Source organism: Nicotiana sylvestris, chromosome 2 (genome assembly GCF_000393655.2).
Source record: "Nicotiana sylvestris chromosome 2, ASM39365v2, whole genome shotgun sequence".
Taxonomy (NCBI): domain Eukaryota; kingdom Viridiplantae; phylum Streptophyta; class Magnoliopsida; order Solanales; family Solanaceae; genus Nicotiana; species Nicotiana sylvestris.
The window spans coordinates 216213848-216241356 of NC_091058.1; the positions used below are offsets into that span (position 1 = coordinate 216213848).

A 27509-nucleotide genomic window follows, 5' to 3' on the forward strand; every position below is an offset into this window, starting at 1 on the left:
CACCAATTCCAATTACATAGTGACTTTCCAAACAGATTCTTAAAATAAACCAATCCAAACATGCTATTAGTATTAATTGTACAAATATACAAGTACTCCAATTTCTATAAAAATAAAAATTAAAATATACAAGTACTCCAATTTCTATAAAAATAAAAAATAAAAATTAGAGATTCTATTTTCAATCTTGCTACAATACTATATCTACTCTAACTTTGATGAACAAAATTGATTTGATCACTCTCTCACCATACCCAAAAACAATATAAAATATTGCTCTTTATATCTAGTTTCTCCCTTCTGGCCCTACCTCTAAGGTCTTATGTACAAAGACCAAAACCCTTGCGCGTCACAGCAGAGAGAACAGCTGAACTGAGCAGAGCGAGATCTGTTTGTGCCGGCAATGGCATCCACCTACTATCAATATGTCTTCACAGTCGTATTGATTATTCTCTATGTTGCATCCATTGCCACTGCTGATTCAATTCAAGGATGTGGCGGATTTGTTGAGGTGATTTGATCTCTTACTACTTCATTATTCATCTGCTAAAGTTTTGATTTTGGCACAAAAAAATTCAGTTTTTGAGGCCTGTTGAGCTACTTTTTGTGAAGGTTTAATGTTGATTTCAAATCGGAGATCGAAAAATCTTAGGTTTAGTGTGTTTTTTGGTTCTTTTTATAATGTCGATTGCTTTTAGTAGGTGAAGAGTCTGACACTGATCTGTTATTTTTTTTGTTTTGCTGCAGGCGAGTTCGGAACTGATCAAGTCAAGGAAGTCAAGCGATCCGAAATTAGATTATTCTAATATCATTGTAAGTGGCAACTATTGAAAGTATGATAATCCATAATTGTTCTCCTTTACTTGATTCGTTCACCTTATGGTTAGTATCAGCCAAATGCACATTAATTTTGGACTAAGCTCTGTGTTGGTTTTCGTATTATAAGGAGTGATATCTCCTTTCAAGTATTGCTATTTCTTGAGGTAGGGTGCTTTCGGGGAAAGTTGGAGTTCTATTATGCTATCGCTGGAACTAAACCTTGGAGCTTGAGCATTTATCATATATTTTCTCTTTAATACTTGGCCAATTCCCCGGTATTCATTGAAGACTTCGCACATACGAGCACTTTTGCCTTTTAAGCTTTGCTTTCTCGATCCACTACTGTCTTACTAAAAATAAAATGAACATCAAGTGTCATCCACCCTTTTAAAAACATATAAAAGTTAAATAAAGTTGGAAATTTATATAATATCTCCTAATGATGATTTATTTATTACTCATATACTAAAAAATTATTGGTGAAGGGAAAAAGAGGTCAATTTTTATTATCTTAAACCAAAAGTTTGTCCTTTTTTTTTTTTTTTTGTAAGCATAAATGATAAATTATTGACCGTTAACCCACTGTCCTTTCCTTAAACGATCAAGTGTTGTTTTTATTTAGGAAAACTACTTGTCCTTCAGGTGAATTTTCCAAGAGGTAGTTATATACCATATGTTTAGTGATAGTACCAATCATTAGATTCCGAAACTGTTGCTAGTGAAAATGCTCTCAAGCACAATCCCCGAGGTGCCTGAGAACCATGATTCTTAAGATTCCACCACCACCACCTGATAGCCAATAGCATCGCGACCCAACTCCCGGAAAAAGTTCCGGCGTACGGCCACCCACGGCCGGTCCTTTCCTAAGCAACATAGGGCCGGGCGACCATCCAACAAGCATATGCAAGGGCCTTCACAAATGGGCCCCGCAACTTTTTCCAATTCTATCAGAATCGATTCTCAGGGGCCCAGATCATCTAATGTTGCGGCTGATAAAGCTCCTAAGAATATGGGAACAAGTGTTCCTTCTTCTACTGCCAATGTTGGTTCTCACAGTGGTATTTCACCACCAAGCTCTAGTATCATACGCCCTACAACGAAGTCCGATGCATCAGGGACAGAACTGGCTAAAGAAAATGGTGCTACTCCTCGGCCGGCAGCCACTACTAGACCCAGCATCACCACCCCTACATCTACTTCTGTACTAAGCAGTGTTGCGGCAACAATGCAACCTTCTGAATCATCTGGAAAGCTTGCTATGAATGCCCCATCTGTTGATAGTACCGCAGCCGCTATTAAAGCTAATGAGGCACCAAATATTCCATGCTCCCTTCCTTCACATCATCATGTTGACATTGCGGGAAAGTCTTGTAGCAGAGAGGCGTTAATTTCAGAGGTTGATGGCTCTCATAGCACTAATGAAACTCTACCGTCGCCTAAGGACTATTCTAGCAACAATGCTATGGTCTTGTATTCCTCGGATGGGAGCAAGGAAGGGGTACTTATCGAAGATGCACGTCCACTTTCGTCACGGAGTGGAGGGGGCTTGTCGTTCTGGATGGAAGAAAAACTTTTAAACTTTGGGAAATTTTTGGGTGTTTCTTTTGAAGGAAAGAAGGATAGGGTGTTAGAACTGTTGAGGGAGATTGAGCAACAGTCTTTCTTTCATGGTAAAGGGCGGGAGTCGGGTCAAGGGGTAAGGCAACAAAATTTAGGGGATGTAGTGGTGTACCAGAGAAGGGGCCGAGTGAGCGACAGGGAGGAAGGGAGTTCGGCGAGGGGGGCCGAGGGAAAGGGGGACATCGTTGCTTATGGAAGTTAAGATCCTTTCATGGAATGCGAGGGGGATGAATGACCCAAACAAAAGGGCCATCCTCAAAGTGGGAGTTAGAGAGTGGGGTGCCAATCTAGTTTGTTTCCAGGAGACGAAAATGGAAGTTCTGTCAGATGCGATTGTGAGGAGTGTCTGGGGAGGTAGTTGGGTAAAATATGATTGGGTTCCAGCAGTGGGAAGTGCAGGGGGCATTATTCTTATGTGGGATGATAGAAGTTTGGAGGTAAAGGAGGTTAAGAAGGTTTTTTTTTTCTCTAGCAGCCCTAGTTAAAGATAGGATGAGTGGAGTGGAGTGGAGTGGGGGTTTGGGGGAGTGTACGGTCCGGTGGGAGAAGGGACCAAGGCGCCTTTCTGGGAGGAATTGGCGAATGTTATAGGGGATTGGGACATTCCATGGGCCCTAGGGGGAGATTTCAACACTATTAGATTTTCGGAGGAGAGATTAGGATGTAATCTGATCTCGAGGGCCATGGAGGAGTTTTCTGACTTTATTAATGATCACTTTCTCATTGATCTTCCTCTGTCAGGTGAAAGATTCCCTTGGGCCAGGGCGGAGGAGTCAAATTCAAGATCTAGACTTGATAGATTTCTGATTTCGACATCCTGGGACGAGCTGGTCCCACATGCACTTCAGCTTCCTTTACCAAGGCTGACTTTGGATCATATGCCAATTATGCTAGATGGCTGCAGAGGGAGAGGGGCGCGTGCTCCTTTCTGGTTCGAAAACATGTGGTTGAAAGTGCTAGTGCGACAAAGTGAGAGAATGGTGGACAAGCTACAGCGTAACAGGAACACCTTCATTCCGTCTTTGTAAGAAACTAAAGCTGCTCAAGGAAGACATCATTAGGTGGAATAAGGAGGTCTTTGGGAGGGTAGAGGTTAGAATGAGGGAGCTCATGCATGAATTGGGGGAATTAGAGAGACGGGAAGGGGCGAGGGTGTTAGAAGATGCCGAGAAAGTGAGATTGGGGGAGGTCAAGAGGGAAATAGTCGAGTTAGCAATAGCTTAGGAGACTAGTTGGCGGCAAAAATCGAGGGCACTCTGGTTAAAGGAGGAGGATTCAAACACTAAGTTTTTCCATAGGGTTGTGGTCTCAAATCGAAGGAGAAACTACATTACTTCTTTAGATGTGGATGGGGTGAGGGTTGAGGGAGATGAGGAGGTAAAAGAGGCGATAGTGGAGTTTCATGAGAATTTGTACAAAGAAGAAGAAAGCTGGAGGCCTACTCTGGGCGGGCTAGATTTCAGTCACATAGGGGAGGGAGACAATGAATGGCTAGAGAGGGGTTTCGATGAGGAGGAGGTTCACAATGCTGTATCAAGTTGTGCTGGTGATAAGGCACCCAGGCCTGATGGTTTCTCGATTGCTTTCTTCCAGATATGTTGGGATACCATTAAGGGGGAGTTGTTGGAAACCATTGAATATTTCCACGAGAATGGTGTTTTCGAGCGAAGTATCAATGCTTCTTTTATTACCATTGTGCCTAAAAAAGAAGGCTCATCCTCTATCAGAGATTACAAGCCTATTAGTCTTGTAGGGAACATTTACAAGATTATATCTAAAGTGCTATCCAACAGACTAAAGAAGGTCCTTGATGTGACTGTCTCGTCATCCCAGAACGCGTTTGTGGAAGGTAGACAGATCCTGGATGCCGCTTTGGTGGCGAATGAACTTGTGGACTCCAGAAGGAAAAATAGAGAACCTGGATTACTATGCAAGCTGGATCTTGAGAAGGCATTTGACCATGTCAAATGGGATTTTCTGGATTTCATCATGATGCGGATGGGTTTTGGGGCAAGATGGAGGGGATAGATCAAGTTCTGCATTTCCTCAGTCAAATTCTCAGTCCTGGTAAATGGTAGCCCATGCGGTTTCTTTGGCAGCTCCAGGGGACTCAGACAAGGCGATCCCCTATCCCCAATGTTATTCATTCTAGTGATGGATGCTCTGAGCAGAATGATGGATCGTGCGGCGGCAGGTGGTTTTTTGATAGGATTCTCAGCTCCAATTGGAGCTATCAGCGACCGAAAAGTATCTCATTTGCTTTTTGCCGATGACACTCTGGTTTTCTGTGATGCCAATATGGATCAATTGACAAACTTGAAGCATATACTACAGTGGTTCCAGATTGTATCAGGACTCATAATCAACCTCGGCAAGTGCGAGATTTTCCCGGTGGGCGAGGTTGCTAAAATCGATGCTCTGTCCTATGTTCTCGGTTGCAAGGTGGGCTCCTTTCCCACTACTTACCTAGGACTTCCCTTAGGATCCTCGTACAAAGATACTGCAGTTTGGACTCCAGTGATCAAAAGAGTGGAGAAAAGATTAGCAGGCTGGCAGAAAAGGTACTTGTCAAAAGGAGGTAAGGAAGTGCTCATTAAGAGCACTTTATCGAGTATCCCCACCTACTACTTGTCGTTGTTGCAAGCCCCTGCGAACATCATAGAAAAACTGGAGCGACTACAAAGGAACTTTCTCTGGGACGCGACAGATGACACTAGAAAGTTTCATCTAGTGAATTGGGAGATAGTAACCACCCCAAAGAAGTGGGGTGGACTTGGAGTAAAAGACCTCAGGATATTTAACAGAGCATTGCTAGGAAAGTGGATGTGGAGATTTGGGGTAGAAGAAAACGCTTTATGGAGAGAGGTAGTAGTAGAAAAGTACGATTCCACAGTAGGGGGTTGGAGGACCAAGGCAATCACAGCGCCTTTCGGATGCGGCATGTGGAGGAGCATTATGAAGAATTGGGAAGCATTCAATGCAAACATAACTTACAGGATGGGCGATGGAAGGAGAATAAGCTTTTGGAATCCAAGGTGGTGCTGAGAGAATACTCTGAGGGCCTCTTTCCCTAACGTCTTCAGTGTCTCTAACCAGAAGGAAATGACAGTTCAACAGATTCGCAAGGAGCATGAAGGGGTGGTAGTGTGGGACCTATCTTTTAGAAGGAACATGCAAGATTGGGAGATCGAGGAACTCCAAGACCTGTTGGCACTACTATACGGGCAAGGCACGCACCACCAATCTAGTGATTCTTGGAGATGGGGGTTGCGTGCCGATGGTTTGTTCACCGTCAAGTCTTTCTACCAGAGTTTGCTTGTGAGAGGGGAGGCCATTTTTCCTTACTCATCGATATGGATCCCTAAAGCGCCCACGAAGATGTTTTTTTTTGCATGGTTAGCAGCGAGGGGTGTGATCTTGACAGCAGAAAATCTCCGCAAGTGAGGAATTACACTTGTGAGTTGGTGCTACATGTGCAAAAGCGCAGGGGAAGAAGTGGATCATCTTTTGTTGCACTGCCGTGTCTCCTCGGCCTTGTGGAGGGTTATATTACATCTTTTTGGTGTCCAATGGGTGATACCAAGCACTGTTAAGGAAATGCTACAGAGCTGGGCAGGTCTACGCAGGCGAAGAAAACAAAAGGCGTGGAAGTTCGCACCGGTAGCTCTCATGTGGATAGTTTGGAGGGAGCGAAATAGGAGAGTTTTTGAAGGAATTGAATCATCTTTTTCAAATATTAGTAATAGTCTTTTATCTTTGATTGCTTATTGGTGTACTCATGTAGCCCCCACTTGTGTGGATCTTTGGGTGTCTTTTGTAGAGAATCATGTTTTGATGTAAATTCTCTACTTTTCTGTATAACTCTGTTAAAAGGGAATTTTCCCTTTCTGTTGGATTAATACAATTTACCTTATAAAAAAAAAGTTTTGTTTTTATTTCACCATTTGTTGGCTTCATTATATACTACTTTTTGCGTATATATGAAAATAAAAAATTCCATAGGAAATTAGCCCCGTGCTCCAGGGACTATGCCTTGCAGCCCTAGCTTAAAAAGGGTGGCATTTTGTGCATGCTGATTGGTGTCGGCGTTGTCCAATTCAGCTTCTCAAATTAATGGTGTTGAAGAGTTATTTGTATACCCTGTTGACGGGTCCTGTAGTATTCACTATGCCTAATATTTCTCAGTCAGCCATCGCGAATTTATGCATTACAGGGCTTTTAATTAAATCCGTAAGGATAACACACTAGAGCTTCCAATGACATGTTTTTCTAATGCAGGTTGAGCTTCGCACATTGGATGGTTTGGTGAAGGAAAGAACACATTGTGCACCTAATGGCTATTACTTCATTCCAGTGTATGATAAGGTACGTCTTCTAGATGGTACTGAGTTGCACGTTATATCCGACAGGCTTATGTTTTTTCCGTCTTTCTTGATAAGTCAACAAGCTTATATGTCATTTGGTGCTTTGAGGTTTATGGTGTACTTTAACCGTCTTCAAATTAGAAGGTTGGTTACGCTGCAGGACAGCTAAATAGCCAATAGCCAAACATGCCGGGCTAAAAATACTAAATGTACACAAGGCACTGATATCTCATGAGGAATAAGTTTTTTAATCCACAATATTTTAAATTTTTTTTGCTGGATGGGCAATGTAAATGTTGTATAGGTCGTATAAACTTTAAAGATGGGTACACATGGCTTTTTTAGTGGAAGATGGATTGGGTGCGCCTGTATTAACTTTAAAGATGGAGTACACATGGTTTTTTAACTTATAGCTCCTGTTAGAGAGGTACACTTTCATTTAGCTTAATTATGTTGTCAACTTCCCCCTTCACTTGCGGACTTGACTCTTTATCATAGGCCATGCATGTGTAAATGCTTTTGATAAATGGGTGGTGGTGAAATTTGAACCAAGGTTTCGCTTGCTATGGTACCATGCCGAATTGTGTGACTGCGTCATTTAAAACTTAAGTTGTTAGAGAAGATATACTTAAGTTGTTAGAGAAGATACACTTTCATTTGACTTAATTACTTTGTCAACAGATGTGTTTCAAATGCGTAACTCACAAACGGTCTCTCCTTTGAGTAATTTTTGTTGGAGCTGATGCTCTACAAAAGTTCCAAAGTTGCTTCTAGAATTGAACTACTCTTCCATTATCCCCTCTTTCCCTTCATATTCAGTGTTGTTAATCTGATCCTTCCATTGGAAATATATCTTTGTATGAATATTTGTCGCTGTGTGAAGAAATTACTATGCTGTTATAGCCTTCCTTCTGTTTTTTTTTGGTAGGGTAAATAATTTTTTTAATCATGGGAAAATTTTCTGTACACAAGCAGTATCCCAAAAAAGTAGAGAATCTACAAGATAATATGATTATCTACAAACGACACCCAATTATATGTAGGGCGCACCAAAATAAAGCTACGAGTGAGAGGCTATTCTACAAATGTACATTGTCATTCGAATACCATCGAAAACTATCCTATTTCCTTACTTCCACAGGACCCACATGAATGATAGTGGGGTAACATCCCGGGATCTTCAACTTCTCTTCCTTTTTCTAAATTTCCAGCGGGAGATTGCCTCTTTCACTATTGCCGGTGCCCATTGCATCCCGAGTCATCTCAAAATCTTGCACCACAGTGAATTGCCACCAACAATATAGGTGGTGACCTACATCTTTCACCTAAACGTTTGCACATGAAGCACCAGCTTATATATGTTATCTGCCTTTTTCTCAAATTTTTAACCCCCTAGCTGCCAGCTAAGAGAAAAACCACACCTTCTTGGTGTCCTAGCCTCCTAGGAATCTAAACCTATATGCGTGGAAAACTCGAGTCCTTCCTCACTGAGAGCTTTGTGATAATATAGCTTTACTGAAAACAATACATCTCTTCCCACCCTCCACCTCCACGAGTCCTGGCTAATATAAGATGTACTCTGCTTGTAAAGAATTTCAACCCGGCCTTGGAATACAGTTACTTCTCAATCCTGAAGGTTCCTTCTGGCCATTATGTCCTAATGAATAAGAGAGTTTTTGAGGGAATAGAGAAGGATTTTGTATACTTGAGGAATAGCCTCTTATCCCTTGTTTCTTTTTGCTGCACCCACGGCGTTCCTATAGGTATAGAAGATTGGCCGTCATTTGTAGAAAAACATATCCTTTTCTAAGGTTTCTACTTTTTTGGTATATTTCTTGTATGCAGGTGCCTTCTCTTGCCCATTATTTTTATAAAATCTTATTACTTGATCAAAAAATGAACACCCCCCTCTTGTAAACTGCGAATCTATTGTTGTCATTTCCGTATGGTTTGAGATACTGTAATTGTTTGGGAATGTGAGTTTCCACACTTGTTACTCCAAAAGCTGATTCGACTTCTATCCCCTGAAGGTTATATTGCCAATGTAGTCTTCCCATTCTTTCACAATACTCCTCCAAAGTGCACATCCTACGGGAAGTTTGATACTTTTTTGTCATCCATCCTCCTTCAGTAATACATAATTTTCTGATATCACCTCCTCTCCATAGAGTATGTTCTTCAATCTTGGATCTCCCCATTTGCAGCCTTTCCAGTTTACTTGTGACACGGGCCGTTGCGTGAAGCAACAACATAAAGTATGTAAGGATGCTCAACATGTGTTCTTATCCTCCCTTTCGACATCTACCCTTTTGGTCATCCTGCTAGCCTCTCCTCAACTCTCTTAATCACCGGCTCTACACTGCTTGGTTCTTATTGAGTTATTGGAAGCGCCTGATAATACGCCAAGATAAGTAGTTGGAAAAGTTCCAACCATGCAATTGAGCACCTGTGCTAGATTTTCAATATTGTTCACTTCACTCACCTGAATGATCTCATACTTTACAAAGTTGATCTTGAGACCTGACACTGTCTGGAACCATATAAGAACCTTCCTAAGATAATTCAGCTAGTCAATGCCCACGTTACAGTAAATTATCTCCCTCTTGATTCTGCATCAAACACACTTCTTGTGCTGTTAGGATTCTTCATAGTTGTCCCTTTAATTTTTCCATTGACACCTCTTTCCCTGTCCCTTTAAGTCATGCAAGTATAAAGATCTTTTTGCATGTCATAGTCTGGAGCTAGGGAGGGCTTAAGGTTCAGTATATATGAGCCAATTTAGACTATGTTGTTTTCCATTCCCAGCCTGTTGTGTTGATTTTTATCTGCTTCTGATCTTTGCCATCAGTACTCAGACTTCTCTTGTTTTCTGAGGAAATAAAAGAATTTCTCACATTGTATTTTAAATCATTTTGCAGGGTTCTTTCTTGATCAAAGTCAATGGACCGGAGGGATGGTCGTGGGATCCTAAACAAGTGAGTGTCTTCAATCTTATGCTGATGATAATATGTTAGCATATGCACTTTTTGTTGATTTGCTAGCAGCTCAAATATTAGTCCCTTTTTTCCTTCTTCCGAGCTGGTGTATCTGACTGAGGAAGGATCTTTCTGTAGGTACCTATTGCAATTGATCATACTGGTTGCAATGGCAATGAAGATATAAATTTTCGGTTCACGGGGTTTGTCCTTATTCTTTTAATATTGAAATTAGTCTTTGAATCATTTGCTCCATGAACGAAGAACAATGGAGGGGAAACATTTCTCTTTTACAATGTTTATATTGTTTCCTACTTAGCTTTATCATTTGAATCATTTCCTTGAGTCACTGCTTTTGCAGGTTTACTGTATCTGGACGAATTGTAGGAAATGTCGGCGGGGAGAGTTGCTTTCTGAAAGATGGAGGCCCATCAAACGTGAAGGTTGAGCTTTTATCTCCCGCAGGTGATGTTGTGTCTTCTGCATTATCAACACCCAGAGGAATATACTCCTTCACGAACATTATTCCCGGTATGTAAATGTTACCCAAAAAGTTGTTTGGTTGTATTTTAGAGTGCATATATTTGGACGGGAATACAAATCTATAATAAAGAAAAATACAAATCTATGTGTTAGATGGAACAACCACATGATTCTGATGTTTATTTTTGATTATGAACAGTAATCACGTGTGCTTAACATGCAATAATTCTGCTTTAAAGCTCACTTTGTACCATTTTCTTTTCTTTCACTTTGTGCTACTTGATCTTCATTACAGGGAAGTACAGATTACGTGCATCTCGTCACGACTTGAATGTTCAAGTTAGAGGATCTGCTGAGGTGCTTTTGAGTCCCCCATGTTCTTTGGATTAGTATTTCTTCTTTCCGCATAATCACATAGACTTTGTTTACCATATCTACTTCTTAAATTTCTGTACATCAGTTAGGAATAAGGAACAGTCATTTTGTCTCTTTCTTTACCTATATAAAAAAAAATAAGGAACAGTAATTGAAATATCTACCATGTTTGGTCTCATTGCAGATTGAGTTGGGTTTCGAAAATAGGATAGTGGAAGACTTCTTCTTTGTCCCTGGTTATGATATTCGTGGATCTGTGGTTGCTCAGGTGAGTTTCTCTAGTAATGAGTCGATCTCTGTCTCTGGTTTAAGTTTTATATTACGGTTTGCTGCTGCGACTTGTTACAGTAGCTTTTAGTTCTGTGTAAACTGTATTTCATAGTGATTTTACTGTGAACCATATTTACATACAATTCAAGACAAGACATTGCTAAAAGCCTAAAAGCGACTAGAGGTATTGGACTTGTTACCATCGAATGAATTTGCACCTACATATGTCTTCCATCGCATAGTTAAGGTGCGGAAAATGCGGGAAGGAGGTGGAGATCTTAAGAGCCAAGGGTCATTTCTTCCTCTAGTGAGATGTGAGATGTGCGAGTGAAATCCACACTTCTTTATGAGACATGTTGTATGGCTTACCTCGGTATCAGAATGCAAAATTAACATAAAATGATCTCATTATGTTTCAAACAAGTTACTTGGATATTGGTTTTTGAATGATGCGGTAAAGAGAAGTAAAGGAAAAGAAAAATTGCTTTCTTGCACCGTCCTTATCGAACAAGAAAATTTGCTTCCTTGCACCGGTTTAATTTAGCGGCAGAAGGATATATCTTCCTCGCACATATTATTTAGTGCAGTGGGAAAATATATTAAAAAACATGTAATTTTGCGAGAGATGGGTATTTCCAACTTGTTCTTTAATTAATGCAGCTTTGTGGGATTTAAAATGACTTTAAAGCTCGCTTGGATTTATACCTCCCATTACCTTCTTGCTAATACATAGCAAAAGTAATTCTTGAAAGTTGGAGTAGCCTTGATTTTCCTAGTTTGACTGAGCTTATGGAGACCAAGAAATTAAAACCTGGTAATCTTGTGGGCTAAGTTCTATTAATCTAAGATAACCTTCACTTTCTCAAGATGACTAGTCAGTTGATTGATTAAGATGGATACAATGTTCTTACACGTCAAGGGAAAAAAAGGGAGGATCACTACGTTCTTCTTTTGTTGGTTGCCTGGTGCTACATCAATGAGATATACCTCTTATTCATTCTTTATTCAAAGTTCAAACAGAAGTGCACAAACTATGAAGCAAAGTCAACAAACATAGCACTAGTCTTATCGACATGAATTAGCCATCAATTGATGTCCTATTTGTTTCCCTAGTCCCATTTTGTGATACCAAAAAATATGAAAGTACTACCTCATGTCCATGAAAAGGATGAGAATATGATTAGGTGAATCTCCAAAGTAGCTTCTCTAATTCCAATTAATAGTATGTTGGGATTCTTTTATATTTTGTAATGTTAAAGTTGTATTGCAGGGAAATCCCATATTGGGAGTTCATATCTATTTATATTCGGATGATGTCACAAATGTTGATTGCCCCAAGGGCTCTAAATATTCATCTGGTGATCTAGGACTGAAAGAAGCACTTTGCCACAATGTGACAGATGCTAATGGAATCTTCTCATTAAAATCCCTTCCTTGTGGTAAAACTCTTTATTTCTGCTGATGTAATTCTTTGACTTGTGTGTAATTATAGTTGCCAAGTGTAAGTTATTTCCTAGCATTATTTGAATTTTTGGAAGGTCTTAAGTGCATAGGTTTGTGTTCTTAAAAATCAAATAAAAATAAGACATGAAGATAAAAGAATAGATCAAGATTTTTTTTGGGTGTAAAATAGACCCTTATGGTCGGGCCCTTCCCCGGATCCCGTGCATAACGGGAGCTTAGTGCACCGGGCTGACCTTTTGATGTAAAATGATATCATTAAAGAGCATCAGGGTGATGCTAATAGCAAAAGAGTACAAAAGTTAGTTAGCTCCATTACATGAGTGACTAAACTAAGATCAGGGAGCTAACAACAACAACCACCACCCAATATAATCCCACAAGTGGGGTCTGGGGAGGGTAGGATGTACGCAGCCTTACCCCTACCCTAGAAAGAGCAGAGAGATTGTTTCCGATAGACCCTCGGCTAAAGAAGGTGAAAGAAGCCCTTGCTCAAGACAAATAATTAGAAAACTAAATCGAAGATAACAACAGAGAATATGAAAGAGGTACCGATAACAAGTGATAGCAAGATAATATATTTAGGAAACTAAATCCAAGGCAGCAAACGAGAATATGAACGAAGTACTGCTAGCAAACTAGGGAATTACCGATGGCAAGTAATAACGGAACAAGACATGCGAATATAGCAAACTAAGGAAAAAAGGGTACTGTACTAGCACTAATACTATCGAACTCGAGAAGACAAAGGGAAACGCACGACTACCTACTAACCTTCTACCCTAATCATGGAGCTAACACCTGTGAGCTAACAAAATCAGGGAGCTAACAAAATCCAAAAAGTTGTCAACTCTATTTATAGGGGAGAGGAAGTTCCAACTGAACATATTAACTAAGCATATAGATTTCAGAGAATGGGTTGGAGTTGAGATCCCATCAAAACACTTGTGATTCCTTTCATTCCAAACAACCCAAGCTGGAATCATTCTCCAGATCTTCTTGATGGCTTTGTCAACTCTCCAAAAAATCCAACTTTTAATGCTTCCTTAATAAATAGAGGGACCACCTATTGCAGACCAAACATAGAGAGGAAAAAGTTCCAGATGGCTGCTGCAACTGGGCAATGCAAAAATAGATGGCTGATAGATTCTGAATTCTGTTGGCACATGTAGCATCTGTTGGGTAAGACTATATTCCTTCTGCATAGATTATCCTGTGTGAGAGCTGCTTCATTAAGTGCTATCGAAGTAAAGCATGAGACTTTAGGTGGTAGCCTAGTTCTCCAGACATGTTTCCAAGGCCAATTTTCCAGCATACCATTCTGAGAGTACATGAGGTTGTAGCTGTCGTTGACTTTGTAGTTCCCATCTTTGGATCTTCCCCATACCATGCTATCTGGTTGTTGCTCATCACTAGTGTAGTCAGGGAGGGTGGCTAGAAGTGTTAGCATGTCATTTATTTCCCGGTCTTTTTATTGCATCCGTAACTCATAACTTAAAAAGGTATCAGTTAACTTTGTCAGATATCTCAATCATACCAAGGTTAAAACCAACATTGAGGTCTACTGAACCCAAGACGATCAAGTGGTACAAACCGGAAATAATCAACAATTTATTAAAAGAATATGAGTTTCTACTTTCTACACAAAAAGCATCATAAAAGCCAAGTTCTGCTGATACATATAAAATTAGAAATAAGCATTCAGAAAATTTGTATTTTATTTGAGTCCATATCCTAAAGGGCGTCTTTTGTAAATATATACATGTTATTTAAAAATCAATAATCCAACTATTAAAAGTTCTACACACAGCTGAATTTGTATCGTAGAAGAACAATTTATATGTTTATAAACCAAAAATCAAACTCAACTTACACTTAAAGGTCTTACAGTATAGGAACGCAGCAAAAGATGTGATAAGGTTTTTTCTCTAGTGCATCCATAACTTATAGATTACTACTTAATACATTTATATTTGTCTGAAACCCAATAAAATTTTCCTTTTAATGCTGACTCGAGTTCATTAAGAAAAAAATGATAGTGGAGGCTATCTTCATTATTTGTGCAAATGGAAATACGGAGGTCTGTTCCCTAATAAATTCAAACCACTCTGGTACCACTTGAATACCCGCTCTTGCTGAACTGAGAAAATGGGCTTTTTTTTTTAGAATTATTCGCAAAACTTATAGGTGAGTCTAGTGATATTTCTGTTTTAAGTTGAATTTTCCAAAATTGTGCCCTATTTAAATCACAATTGAGCGAATACCTTATTATAGTCCAGGAAGATATGTGAATATAAAAAATTGCTTTAGGTTACCTGTTTGGTTAAGCCTCTTATAAGGCAACTCTTTTATAGATTGAAGTGAGTGCACACCTAAATCTGTTTTGAGAGAGAGATTCTTGGGTTTAGCTATGGCTAATTTTGGATTATGACTCTGAGGATATTAGTTGACCAAAATGATTTGCCAATAAATCTCTAGTAGCAGTTGTGCCAGACACTCCACCTGAGAGCTGACCGCTAATGCGTCCCACTTCACCATTTTGACAAGAGAAAGTTAAGAAATAGGAAGCTTTTAAAAAAATTAGGGAGAAAATGTCGCCAAAGTTTGAACTTCGGAGACCTGTTTATATGAGTCCCAAAAAAGAATAATTGAGTTTTGAATTTCAGCAATTATGATGAAAGAATCAGAGCAATAAGGAATAAGTTCATCGTTGCATTTGCTTTCTTATAGAGTCTTTAATTATTGCAATGGTATTCATTATAGAATATTCAGAAAAGGTCATACCCCGGAACAATGTAAAATGGTTCACATTTGCCCTCCGTTAATGGTTGGGGCAAATATACCCTTGCCGTTACTAAAATGGGTCATATTTACCCTTATTTCAAACGGAAAAATTATTAGGAACTAATTATCACCGAGTTTTGCTACGTCCACTTTTATCTTATTTTAAAGTATTTTTTAATAATAGATCATCTTCTTCGCCATCCGAAAATTCTCTTGGAAAAACTACTTCCCAAGCTCAATCACCATTTTCCAAAATTAAAACTACTCCTCACACGCTGCTGGTCATATAATTTATTCACTATGTAAAATCATTCTCATCAAAACCCACCAATCTGTTTTCTTTCTCTTCATCCATCATCTCAAATTCCACCATTTTCATAACCAAATATATATTCCAATCCACAGAAAATCCAAACTGCTAATAATGGTAGATTGCAATTTATCACTCAATCAACTAGCATTTACCAGAGATTGCAATTTCTTGGTTATGAAAATGGTAGAATTCGGTCATCTAATTTAATCACTCTGTAACTCACCAAACCCACCATTCTGTTTTCCTTTTTCTTCATCCCATCATCTCAAAATCCACATTTTCATAGCCAAAGTTTTATTCCAATAAAAAAATCCAATTTTAGGAGGGGAGGTACTTGCACAGATGCAATGCTTTTGACTGTCCAAATCTGTCTCTAGGGGCGATTTCCGGTAAAACTATAGCATGATTATTTTTCAGATTCGTGCAAACAGCAGCAAATTGTTTTTAAGATTCGGTCGATTTTTTTGAATGGGAAAGGAGAAATTTAGCAATAGTAGAGGTGTTAAAGGGAGTGGTAAGAATTTAAGGCTACGAAAGAAGAAGTTTGGATTTGAATGGGGATGAAAGCTTGAAAACTCCTACCTCATTGTTATTGACCAGAAATTTTTTCTCTCTTTTTTTTGGGTTCTTTTCAGATGGGGGAGAGAGTAATAGGGAGACAAAGACGAAGGATTTTGGCCAAGTTTTATCCACGCAGCAGCAAACTATGCTTATCAGACTAAGATAATCAGTCCTTAATAATTTTCCGTGAAATAAGGGTAAATCTGACCCATTTTAGTAACTGTTAGTTCAGGGGTAAATTTAGACTTTTTCCCTAGAATATTTCACTCTCTTGATTAGTAGTCGCACGAATTTCCTGAATTAAAGGTTCTGCGAATCATGCAGGAGTTTGCAATAGGCTTGGGTATAGTGCCTCTAGGACTTGACCAGCTTTAAAAGTAGACTATTGTTAATAACGACTTGCAAAACATTTTAGGGATCAACTTCACTAATCTCCTCTCTCAGTAGACCATTGTGATCTCTCCTGAACAATGCAAACCTGAAAAAGTATGTGTCCGTTTTTATTTACAGAAATAACATTAATTAACCTTCTATACTAGACTTTCCAATTAATACTCGCTAATCGCTATGTACATGCCTTTCTCAGCCCAATTCCCCTTTAGTAGCTGCATTAACCTGTCAATGTCACCTTTCGTTTTTCTAAATCTGGTTACAAATAAAGTTATCCAAAAGGCAAGTGACTGGGGATGCGATAAGTTGCCCCAAAATCGTTACTTCAAAAAAAAGATGTTGCTGCAAAATTGCTAAATCGGAAGGTAGTGCTGAAGTAAGATTCAAGCAACCAAGTTGAAGGTCTTCCCTGGGAATGCGGATGATCTCCTTTCCAAAGTTTTCGAAAAGGGCCGTCTATACTCACACTTTTGGTACCTTCGACCCTATTCCCTTTGATTCACAAGAACTAATTGACAAGGGTTTAGGTAATATTGGGTTGTGTATAGGCTCTTCTTTGCCACCAGTTTCTCCATTTCATTTGACATTTTGAGCTGTGGCTCTTTCAACTTGAGCTCTTCACTCATTTTGTCTATGCAAGTGATGATTGGTTGCCCTTTTCTGGTCCTTCACATTCCTCCACATCGGTAGTTGGCAAAGAGACTTTAAGTGGATGTGTGCAGTGGGTTTGGCGAGGTCAATCAAAAGTGTCACATAGCCGGTGAATATTGCATGTCTTTCAGTAGGACATCGTTACTGATTGTTGCCGGAAAACGAAGTTCATAATGCTTCTTCTCTATTACTTTTTCGTGCCGCTTGATCAAGTAAAAAGAAGAAACTGATAAAGAAAAACTAAGAAAGCAAGAAAGAAAATTATAGTGCTTCTGCATTTTTGCTGTGTTTTGGCACGAGTATCTACCTTTTTTGATTGGGTAAGATACCATTTATCCCCACCTCCCTCCCCTCTTCTCAATTATAATGGTTGATCTAATGAACTAATTGCAGGGGTTTACAAGCTTTTACCCTTCTACAAGGGTGAAAACACAGTTTTTGATGTTTCACCTTCTTCAATGTCAATATCGGTTCAGCATGACCATGTTATAGTGCCAGAAAAGTTTCAGGTATAGTATTGCAATTTGTTTTGTTCTTACAAAGGTTTAAATGGGCCTCTATTTTATTATGTGGGAATTCAAAAATTGTCCTTTTGTCTAAGTATCTGCTGAAAGTATGTTAAAGCTTCAGTTTGCTGCTACTTTTGTTTGTGAGGAAGTGTCTTAACAACGAGGTATTAGAACCATGTTGACTGCTTGTATTTTATTCTTTCAATTGCAACTGCCATTTCAGAGACGCAAATTCTGTTGTTCGCACTTGGATAAATTGGATATTTTGCACTCTATAATCTCACACATCCTTTTGGTGATAGGATATTTTTAAAAAAAAAATTGAACTGAAGGTACAACTCAATATAGATCTTTCAAGGACTAAATAAAAAGATATTATGAGTTGGTTGCTATGGGTATCCATCTTTTTATTTCTCTTTCATATAAAAAAAGCTACATATTTGTCTAATCAGAATATAAGTTTGAGTTATTGTAACTCTTTTCTATAAAAAGTATAATCAGCGAATAAAAGTGAGATTACTTCCAGTAAATTATTGATCACTGTACTGAAGAGCACGCACAAGCTCTTTTCAATCCCCCCACCCACACCCACACATATTTATGACATCCTTTGCTAAAGGGCCCAGCTATCTTTGCATGTTTTCTTCAGTTCTCCAAACTAGTTTATCATACCAAGATGGTGCATATTTTCTTGTTCTAGCGCCATAATGTAAGCTTCTCCAATCTTTTCGTTGATTGTTTCTTCTGGAAAACCTAAGGTAGAGGATGGATGCTTTATTCAGTAACTGTACTCTTTTTGCTTCGCAAATTGGTTGTATGAAGTTCTATGTATTTTATCACATGTTCCGAGTCTTTGTCCTTTTAGAATCATTGATACGTCAGCTTCTCCCTGTAATTCCTTGAGCAAAGGAATGTGTCAAAATATTGTTGCATCTTATTTTTCATAGGTCACTGGATTTTCTGTTGGGGGTCGTGTGGTGGATGGAGATGGTAATGGAATTGAGGGTGCAGAAATTTTAGTTGATGGACAGAAAAGATCTATCACCGACAAAGAAGGATATTACAAGCTTGACCAGGTAATTCTATTTGGAGCTATGCTCTAGCTTCAAAGTTCTGAACATTGGAGGATTGGCAAGTTGTTGTGAGTACTACCAGTTTGTTTTTAGCATCAGTCTTTCCTGACGTTGTCTGTGGTAAAATAAAAAATCCAGGTTACGTCTAAACAATACACAATAGAAGCAAAGAAGGCGCGCTACAGATTTGAGCGGCTCGTTGACTTTTTGGTAAGCTTATCAACTGCGTTGTTTAAGAAATTTACGATGATGATTTGAATGATCTATCTCCTTTTAGTGCGAATAATTTGTTATATGGTCATTATATTCCAAATGGTTACTTACCGCCTCGTTTTTTGGTGGTTCCGTCCCTTCCATCCTTATATTGTTAGGTATTGCCTAATATGGCTTCAATCTCTGACATCAAAGCTGCATCATATGATGTATGTGGTGCTGTGCAAACAGTTAGTTCTGAATTCAAGGCGAAGGTATCGTGTTGCTCTTCTGTTCTTCCATCAAATTTGCAGCTTTCCTAGAATAGTGTTGTTTTGCACATGAAATGTAGTTCAAATCTGAAATTACTATGTTATGCTGGTTGGATATTGCTTTGTGATATGACCTCTTTCTTTACTAGCGGTGAGTTACTTTTTAAGAGATACTGCTCGCGATTCTGCAGATTTTATGTGAAATGAGTTATGTTGGTATATTTTAGTGGCTTAAAGTAGTTTTCTTAATTTTTTTAACTAATCTATATCATACACCTATCTCCTTTCTTAAAAATATATCATACACCTATCTCAAGTTGTTAGTTTTCTGATTTCATGGTTAGAAATTAAAAAATAAGTGCAGTTTCTTTTGATATTTCCATAGTCTTCTAGCAAATGGTTATGTGCATGCAGGTAGCTCTGACTCATGGCCCGCAAAATGTTAAACCTCAAGTGAAACTTACTGATGAGAGTGGCCATTTTTGCTTTGAGGTATGTCAGAGTGAATATTTTAACTTTTTCCTCTTCTTGAATACTTGCCATCGCAGTTATAGGATGCTGTTTTAGGTGAAATAGGATAATCAAGTGTATAACAGAATCATATCTGTTATAATCTGTAGGGTTTTTAACATACTTTTTCTGATTTCCACAAGTGTGTGGGAGGGTGCAGAATGAGAAACCATCAATTATTGGTGCTTGTTTACAAAGACATGTCTAAGCAAACTTGAGTTTTACATCCTGCTTCAAATTGTCTATCATGTTTAATTATATGTACACTCTCAGAATTCTTAAGCTTTTGTGCCCATTATGTCCTGATTGTGAGTAAGATTTTTAGTACTTGGGTTCTAGTGGGGTGCTTTTTCCCTCCTTTTCTTTTGTTTGGTTGGAGGGTACCTCTTCAGTGTCTTGTGAAAGGTATATATCCTGCTCTTGACTTTACAAAGAGCAAGCACATAAAATTGTTTTTGAGAAAAGTCGTACTAGATATAACTAAACCCCATTTGTATAAGACCTCTCTTGAATCTACAAGATACCAAGGTCGAAGCAGAATAGGACTTTGGGTGTTAAAGTGTCACAGCTCCTAGGTTCTTTCAGTATTGGATCTTTGAGACCTTTTAGCATTCCCTCATCCTTTCAGAACTGATTGACATAAATTTTTCACGATGATGTTTTTGTCATCATCCTCAGATGTAATGATACTTGATAGTTTTTCACAATTATCTGTTTGAAACACATTAAGGTTCTCTCTCAACTTGTCACAGGTTCCTCCTGGTGAATATCGCTTATCTGCCATTCCAGCAAAACTTGAGAACGCTCCAGAGCTTCTGTTTTCTCCTTCTCATATTGATGTCTCAGTTAGGAGTCCGTTATTGGATATCAAATTTTATCAGGTATTTGGGCTATGTTAGAAGAATTTCAAATCTAACCAAGGACTTCTTTGAAGTTATGCTAGTTTTTCGTGATGTGTCAAACTTAATATTGAAGTTGTGAAATATGGTAGTTGAAAGTCAGCCCATCTAAATTCAGATAAAATGCTCGTTGATCACCTTATCCGAAAAAAAGAGGAAGTTAAATTCTTGTTGAACTCTTTTTTTCTTTCTGAAGGCACAAGTTAGTATACATGGCTCTGTTGTCTGTAAAGAGAGATGTGATTCTTCAGTTTCTCTTACTCTTCTGCGCTTGGATGGGAAAAGTAAAGATGAAAAGAAGACAATTGGTTTGGCAAATGAGAGTAATGAGTTTTTCTTCTCAAATGTTCTCCCTGGCAAATACAGGGTCGAGGTAACATCCACATCTACGTCCTTTTTTCATCCTGTTTTAGGACCCTTTGCATTTCGTTCTATTTACATCTCCAATGTCTTTTCCAGTGCTTTTTATCCCCCTTGTTATTAGCTAACTATATTTGTGGGGAATCTTAGTAGTCTAGTTGGTTGACGACCAGAATATTCACCTTCTTGGGGAAGATTCGATTCCCCACCTTGTAAACCCCTCCCCATTTCCCGTTGGCGAAAAAAGAAAAAAGAAAAACTATATCTGTTGATTAAAGGTTTGTGTTTTTCTTTTATTTTTAAATTAAGCTCTGTTTTTTTGCCAGTATAGCGTCCGTTGGTTGGAAATTCACTTCGTAGTCCTCTAAGATGTTCTCTGGCTTTATTATTTTTGTGACAGCAGCGATGCATTTTCCACTCTGATCTTTTTTTCGCATGAGTATATGTTTTTATTTTTATTGCTGTGTTAGCAGCATACAAAAAGCTGGCAGAAGTTTTATATATACATATTATTAATTTGTTTGGGATTGTATACGGAATGAAATTTTCTTCTCACTTGCGTTTTTCCATAACTTTTTCTTTCGTGCTTTCCTTTTCTCCAAAAAAAATGCTCCATGTGGAATTCAATATACAAGGAAGTTCATTTCTTTCTCTTGTTTAGGGATTTCAGGGGATCCTTTCCTCTGCCTAGGCATGTCATAGACTTTATGCAGGAGTAAATTGGAGATAGTTCTTGCCTATTTTTGCATTAAGTAGTGCATTTATTGTATTCATTTTTGGACTTTTAAAGAAATACTTATAGCCAGAATTAGTCTAGCTGAAAACTACAATCTATATTGCATCTATCTATTCTTTGTTCAATTAGTTGGCAATGCATTGTGGTGTTCCATTTGATGATTATGTTCTTATTTTCAGGTAAAAAACAATTATCCAATATCATCAGGAGAAGATAAATGGTGCTGGGAGCAGAGTTTTATCAATTTGGAAGTTGGCACTGAGGATGTTAAAGGGGTAGATTTTGTTCAAAAAGGATTCTGGGTCAACATAATCTCAAGCCATGATGTGGATGGTTTGCTGACTCAACCAGATGGTTCTAGAATGAACTTGAACATCAAGGTTGGCTTAATCTAGCTCAAAAAGTTAAATCTCTTAGCTAACACGAGAAGCTCATTTTCTTTTTCGGGTTCTTGAATTGCAGAAAGGTTCTCAACACGTGTGTGTAGAATCTCCAGGAGCGCATGAACTGAGCTTTCCAAATTCATGTATTTCATTTGGGAGTTCCTCTGTGATATTTGACACATCTAGCCTATCTGTATGAATCTTTTGGGGTTGAATTTTTCTGTTATATGATTTCAGGTATCATCTCCATGTTCTCATTTATTTTCTTGTTTTTTGTAGCCTATCTATTTGAAAGGGGAGAGCTATATTTTGAAGGGTCATATCCATGTTGAATCAAGCTCATTTAGTAGCATTGAGGGCTTGCCAGATAATATACCACTGGATGTTTTGGACAGTGAAGGTTCTGTTGTTGGTGGTCTAACGTCAAAACGTGTGCCTAATGGAGTTGATCAATCGAGTGCGGCAGTCTATGAATTTTCCATGTGGGCTACTGCGGGGGGGAAATTTACTTTTGTTCCTCGAGATGCGAGGTGTGTGAATTATGTGTCCGTTATTGATGCTTCTCAGTCATTTCAATTTCATTCTTTTTGTGCTCTCTCTCTCTCTCTCTCTCTCTCTCTCTCTCTCTCTCTTTTCCTTTCCGTGTTCTCTCTGTCTCTCGGTTTTCTTCTTTGTGTTAAAAAAGAAAGTACTTATTTTGATCAGGAACTTTAAAGAATATGACCTAGCCTAAATAGAGGTTCATGTATTGATCAACTCCTGTGATTGCTTTTATTCCTTACAAGAGAGGAAATAATTTTTGTTTACTGCCGGTCTTCTTTTGTTTAGCTGTGTATCTAAATAATTTAGCTATTCATGCATTTCTAATTGTTGTTACATGTTGCAGGGATGATGGCGGAAAAAAGATATTATTTTATCCCAGACAGCAGCATGTATGTGGAATTGCAAATTTTTATCATAGTTTTATGTATCTAGTCTTAGTTTTGAAGCCTTTCCCCACTTTCTCTAGGTTGCCGTGACGCAAGATGGCTGCCAATCTTCAATTCCTCCTTTTGCTGGTCGTCTTGGGATGTATATAGAAGGATCAGTTTCTCCCCCTCTCGATGATGTCGTCGTCAAAATAATTGCTGCAGGAGACAGCCAAAGTGCTCCACTTAAGCGAGACGAATTAGCACTTGAAACTACCACAGGGACAGATGGCTCGTTTGTTGCAGGGCCTCTATATGATGATATAAGTTATAGCATTGAAGCTTCAAAGGTTTGAATGCTCTTGACTACACTCCAACCGCCTGAGTTATTCTTGTTTCTTCATAATGCTTTGGCTGCGTAGAATCGTAGATCGATAGCATCTTCAGCTTGTTTAATAGGCTATTCATCCCTTTTTGAGTTATTTTTTTTGTTTTGGGTGATATACAGTGCATTTGTACTGATGGTATGGATGTCTTTGATATATGTGCATTGTTGGCAAAATAAGACTAAAAGTAGATATACTTGTTGTATATCTACTTTGGCCCTATCATTAACGAAATTTTTATTTACTTGATAAAAAAAGACAAGTATGAACCAGGTAGATATCAGGAGAGTTGCTTGCAAATTTTTTCTTTCTTGTTGCTGTGGTTATCCTTGATTGCATTTTCAAATTTAAGCTGTCAGCTATTCCTTCTTGGATCTTATTTGCCTACTAAGGTTGTGTGGACTTGATTAGGATAAAAGCTTTCTTTTCTCTTTCTAGTGGAGCTGCCTAACATTTCCTTTTTTATTCACAGCCTGGTTATCATGTAAAGAAAGTCGGACCTCATTCCTTTTCTTGTCAAAAACTGGGCCAAATTTTAGTGCGTATATATTCTAGAGAAGATGCAAACGAGCCTTTTCCATCAGTTCTCTTATCATTAAGTGGAGAAGATGGTTACAGGAACAATACGGTAACAGGTGTTGGTGGGATTTTCGTGTTTGGTGACTTGTTTCCAGGGAGTTTCTATCTCCGACCTTTGCTTAAGGTATTTACTCTTTATTTCTAAACTTAGGCTTTTCTATGATTGTCTTTGAATATAGATGCTGGTATATCTTCTAACATGATCATTTTTGACGAGTCTTCATTTGAGTAATAATTTCCTTGCTTAATTATGATACTGTGTTTATTGTCATTATGGTATTATAACCTGTAGCGAACTGTGAATTCGTATGGTTATCTTAAATGATGATCCCCCCCCCCCCCAAATAACTATCAGGAGCATGATCTGTTTGATTGTTTACAACATCCATGTTACAATTGTATTAGTTTCTCTAATGAGGGAATGATTGCTAATGTTTGTCTAGGAATATGCTTTCTCCCCTCCAGCAGAGGCAATTGAACTTGGTTCTGGAGAGTCAAGGGAAGTTGTCTTTCATGCAACCCGCGTTGCATACAGGTATATATACAGGGAATGTTCTGTTGCTCAAATGTCGTAGCTTTTAATGTTATTGTGTGAGGTCTTGATTATTTGAAACATGCGGGTTCCGATCTACTTGGATGCTTCCGTCCAATCAATAACCTTTAAATATGAAGGTTTTTGTGCCTCCAGGCCTTTGGTCTAGTGGTAAGAGCTCAAGGCGTGATGTGTGGGTTAGGCGCATGTCACGAGTTTGAACCCCCTAGCAGACAGAAGGCTTGTACTTAAGCTGAGAGGGGTAGAGGAGCAAGCCCGTTATCCACCGAGTTTCAAACCATGCCTCACTGGCCATGGGGGATTCCTTATATAAAAAATAAGAGAAAAAAGGAAATTTAAAAACATTTAGTAAAGAATAAATGGCAGGACATGCAATGACACGAGAAGTTTGTATTTTGTTTTCATTTGATCGTCTGCGTACTTGAACTCACCTAATTAACCTAATAAACGCTGAGAAGTATTAGCATTATGCATTAGCGTTAATAAATGGTTGTTTGACATTGTAATATAGTAGTAAATATTTGGTCATTCATATCGTCTCCGTATCGATTTTCAATATGTTCATCCTTTAAAATGTTCTAAAATCTCCACCTATGGAGTGGACGTGCTTGAGATGCACCAAGGACAAATGAAGAACTAACAAGAAAAAATCAACAAAAGGAGAAATGGGGAAAGGTTTGGCATGTATCATATTTGATATTGTGGTCTACAAGGACATAAGGGTGCTTTAGAAGTTTTTGGCTATTAACGGCTTGGGGAAGAAAATCTATTGACTTGTAGCTTTTCTTTTCTTCTATAAGGTTTTCCTCTCTTCTTCTCCACTTGTTGAAAATTGACCGTATGGTTTTCCGTCTAAGTTGTACCGTTATTGCTAGTTCTTTGATGAAGGGAGTTTGTTTTGGGTACTCTTTGCTACTTCTCTAATATCATATGATAAACTAAGTGAGGTATGACCAGCTTCAATAAAATTTCGACCATTGCTTGGTATCCTTTGCCATTAAATTGATATATGTAAGACATGGTGTATAAGATTTAAGTACACATATGGAGAGCTTTAGACCCCTGAAAATTCTTCGAGCAGCTACAAGCAAGAAAAGAAATTTGACGTGTCATTTGCAATATCGTCACCATTTTTTGTTGGGATTCAGATGGTTTGACTTCTTTACAGTGCCATGGGAGTAGTTACGCTCTTGTCCGGTCAACCAAAAGAAGGTGTTTCAGTAGAAGCTCGAGCGGAGTCAAAAGGCTTTTATGAGGAGACAGTAACAGATTCAACAGGATTTTATCGATTGAGAGGACTCCTACCTGACACTACTTATGTGATCAAAGTAGCAAAGAAAGTTGCCTATGGTGGATCTATGATCGAGCGTGCATCTCCTCAGTCTATGACCGTTCAGGTTGGTACACTTTATATTTTCATTTTTCTTTCATGTTAAGTTATAGTTAGAAATACGAGTTATTGCAGCAAGTTTTATCTAAAAGTTGTTTGACGTATTTTGTTTGTGTGAACTTCATATAATTTGCAGGTTAGGGCTGAGGATTATAAGGGATTGGATTTTATAGTATTTGAACAGCCAGAGAGGACCATTTTAAGTGGCCATGTTGAAGGGCATAAAATCAAAGAATTTAATTCACATCTCCAGGTGGAAATCAAGTCTGCCTCTGACCCGCTGAAGATTGAATACAACTTCCCACTGCCTCTCTCAAACTTTTTCCAGGTGAAGGACTTGCCGAAGGGTAAGCACCTTGTGCAGCTGAGATCATCTCTGCCTAAAAGTACCCACAGATTTGAATCAGAAGTTATTGAGGTTGATTTAGAGAAACATACCCAAATTCATGTGGGCCCACTCAAGTACAAAATCGATTTCAATCACCAGAAACAGGTATTTTTACTTTCTGTCAAATGTATTTTTGCTTTGGCGACTTACTGGAAATTAATATTCTTTTTATCGTCTGTCTTCCATGATTGCAGGAATTAGCCCCGGCTCCTGTATATCCTCTGTTTGTTGGAGTTTCTGTGATTGCGCTTTTCATTGGCATGCCAAGGTATCTGGGAAACTTCCATTCGTCTAATTGATCTATGTTATCTTTCTAGAATCATTTTAGTGCACAGGAAATGAAACAAAATAATGTCTATTTCCTTGTAACTCTACTTGCAGATTGAAGGATTTATACCAAACCATGATGGGAATGTCTGCATCAGTATCAGCTGCAACTAAGAAAGATGTGAAAAGACCAATTGTGAGAAAGAAAACATACTGAGGATTTACTTATACCATTATATAGGAACTTGAAGGTTGAGTTTTAGCGCAATAGCTCTGATGCTTAGGTAGGTGACATGATCTAAGAGCAGAGATAGTTCTTATTTCTTGATCGATTGAAGCAATCTTCACTGGCATAAGGATCTCCTCACAGCAACCTCTACTACGATAGAAACTGACAATGAGCTTAAGTAGCTAAGTTCAATTTTTTTGGGACGTTGCTACATCTAAATTTGAAATATTGTTGCCGAATAGGGCGGATGATGATCACTTGTTAGCTGTTAGTGCTGCAAATTTTGACAATTTAACCTTGCCAATTTTGGGATAGTTTCAGCAACTATATATTTGTGATTCTATCCACATTTAGCTTTTGTAATTACTAAACTCATCTCGTTCTAGTTACACTGGAGAGGTAAACATCACTAGCAAGTTTCGTGCGACGAGCTCGACCGAAAAAACATGCATGGTGTTTTGAACATGCAATAAAATTTATTTTCCCTTTTTAAAACTAAATTCAAAAATTACAACTGTCTTAAATAAATTTATAGTATTATTTTTGGTTGTATTCATTAGATATTCATACTTATGTTATCTCTTCCATCACTAGTCCTGTAAAGTTGTCCTTCTTCTACTCTGTTAAATGTTGTAAATAATTACTCTTTTTTGGTCAAAAAGAGTATATGTGAACTTTTGACTTTTGAGTACTATTTTAGTATTTATTGTGATGGGGGTAGTTAAACAAATTTTTTGACTTAGATTTAAAAAATAATTTCTATTTATAAGAATTTTTACTTATAGTACTTTATGTAGGTAATAATTAAT

General features: G+C 38.3%; 1 protein-coding gene across 1 annotated transcript; it reads left to right on the forward strand.

The window, feature by feature from the left end:
- Positions 1 to 257: 257 nt before the first annotated feature.
- Positions 258 to 27127, forward strand: LOC104221427 (uncharacterized). Its single transcript, XM_009772496.2, has 27 exons — positions 258 to 511; positions 748 to 813; positions 6718 to 6804; positions 9722 to 9778; positions 9917 to 9981; positions 10140 to 10309; positions 10557 to 10618; positions 10821 to 10904; positions 12177 to 12345; positions 17460 to 17575; positions 18523 to 18651; positions 18787 to 18858; positions 19020 to 19115; positions 19527 to 19604; positions 20375 to 20503; positions 20718 to 20894; positions 21797 to 21997; positions 22080 to 22193; positions 22280 to 22530; positions 22887 to 22932; positions 23010 to 23258; positions 23767 to 23997; positions 24317 to 24408; positions 25595 to 25823; positions 25953 to 26309; positions 26399 to 26472; positions 26586 to 27127. The coding sequence occupies exons 1-27, from the start codon at positions 404 to 406 to the stop codon at positions 26686 to 26688; spliced, it is 3612 nt and encodes a 1203-aa protein (XP_009770798.1). The 5' UTR covers positions 258 to 403; the 3' UTR covers positions 26689 to 27127.
- Positions 27128 to 27509: the final 382 nt, after the last annotated feature.

Bases quoted from the DNA above. Each gene is read 5' to 3' on its own strand.
- LOC104221427 (XM_009772496.2), top strand. From the start codon at position 404: ATGGCATCCACCTACTATCAATATGTCTTCACAGTCGTATTGATTATT. The intron at 512-747 runs GTGATTTGATCT...GTTTTGCTGCAG, and splicing joins GATGTGGCGGATTTGTTGAG to GCGAGTTCGGAACTGATCAA. The intron at 12,346-17,459 runs GTAAAACTCTTT...AACTAATTGCAG, and splicing joins ATTAAAATCCCTTCCTTGTG to GGGTTTACAAGCTTTTACCC.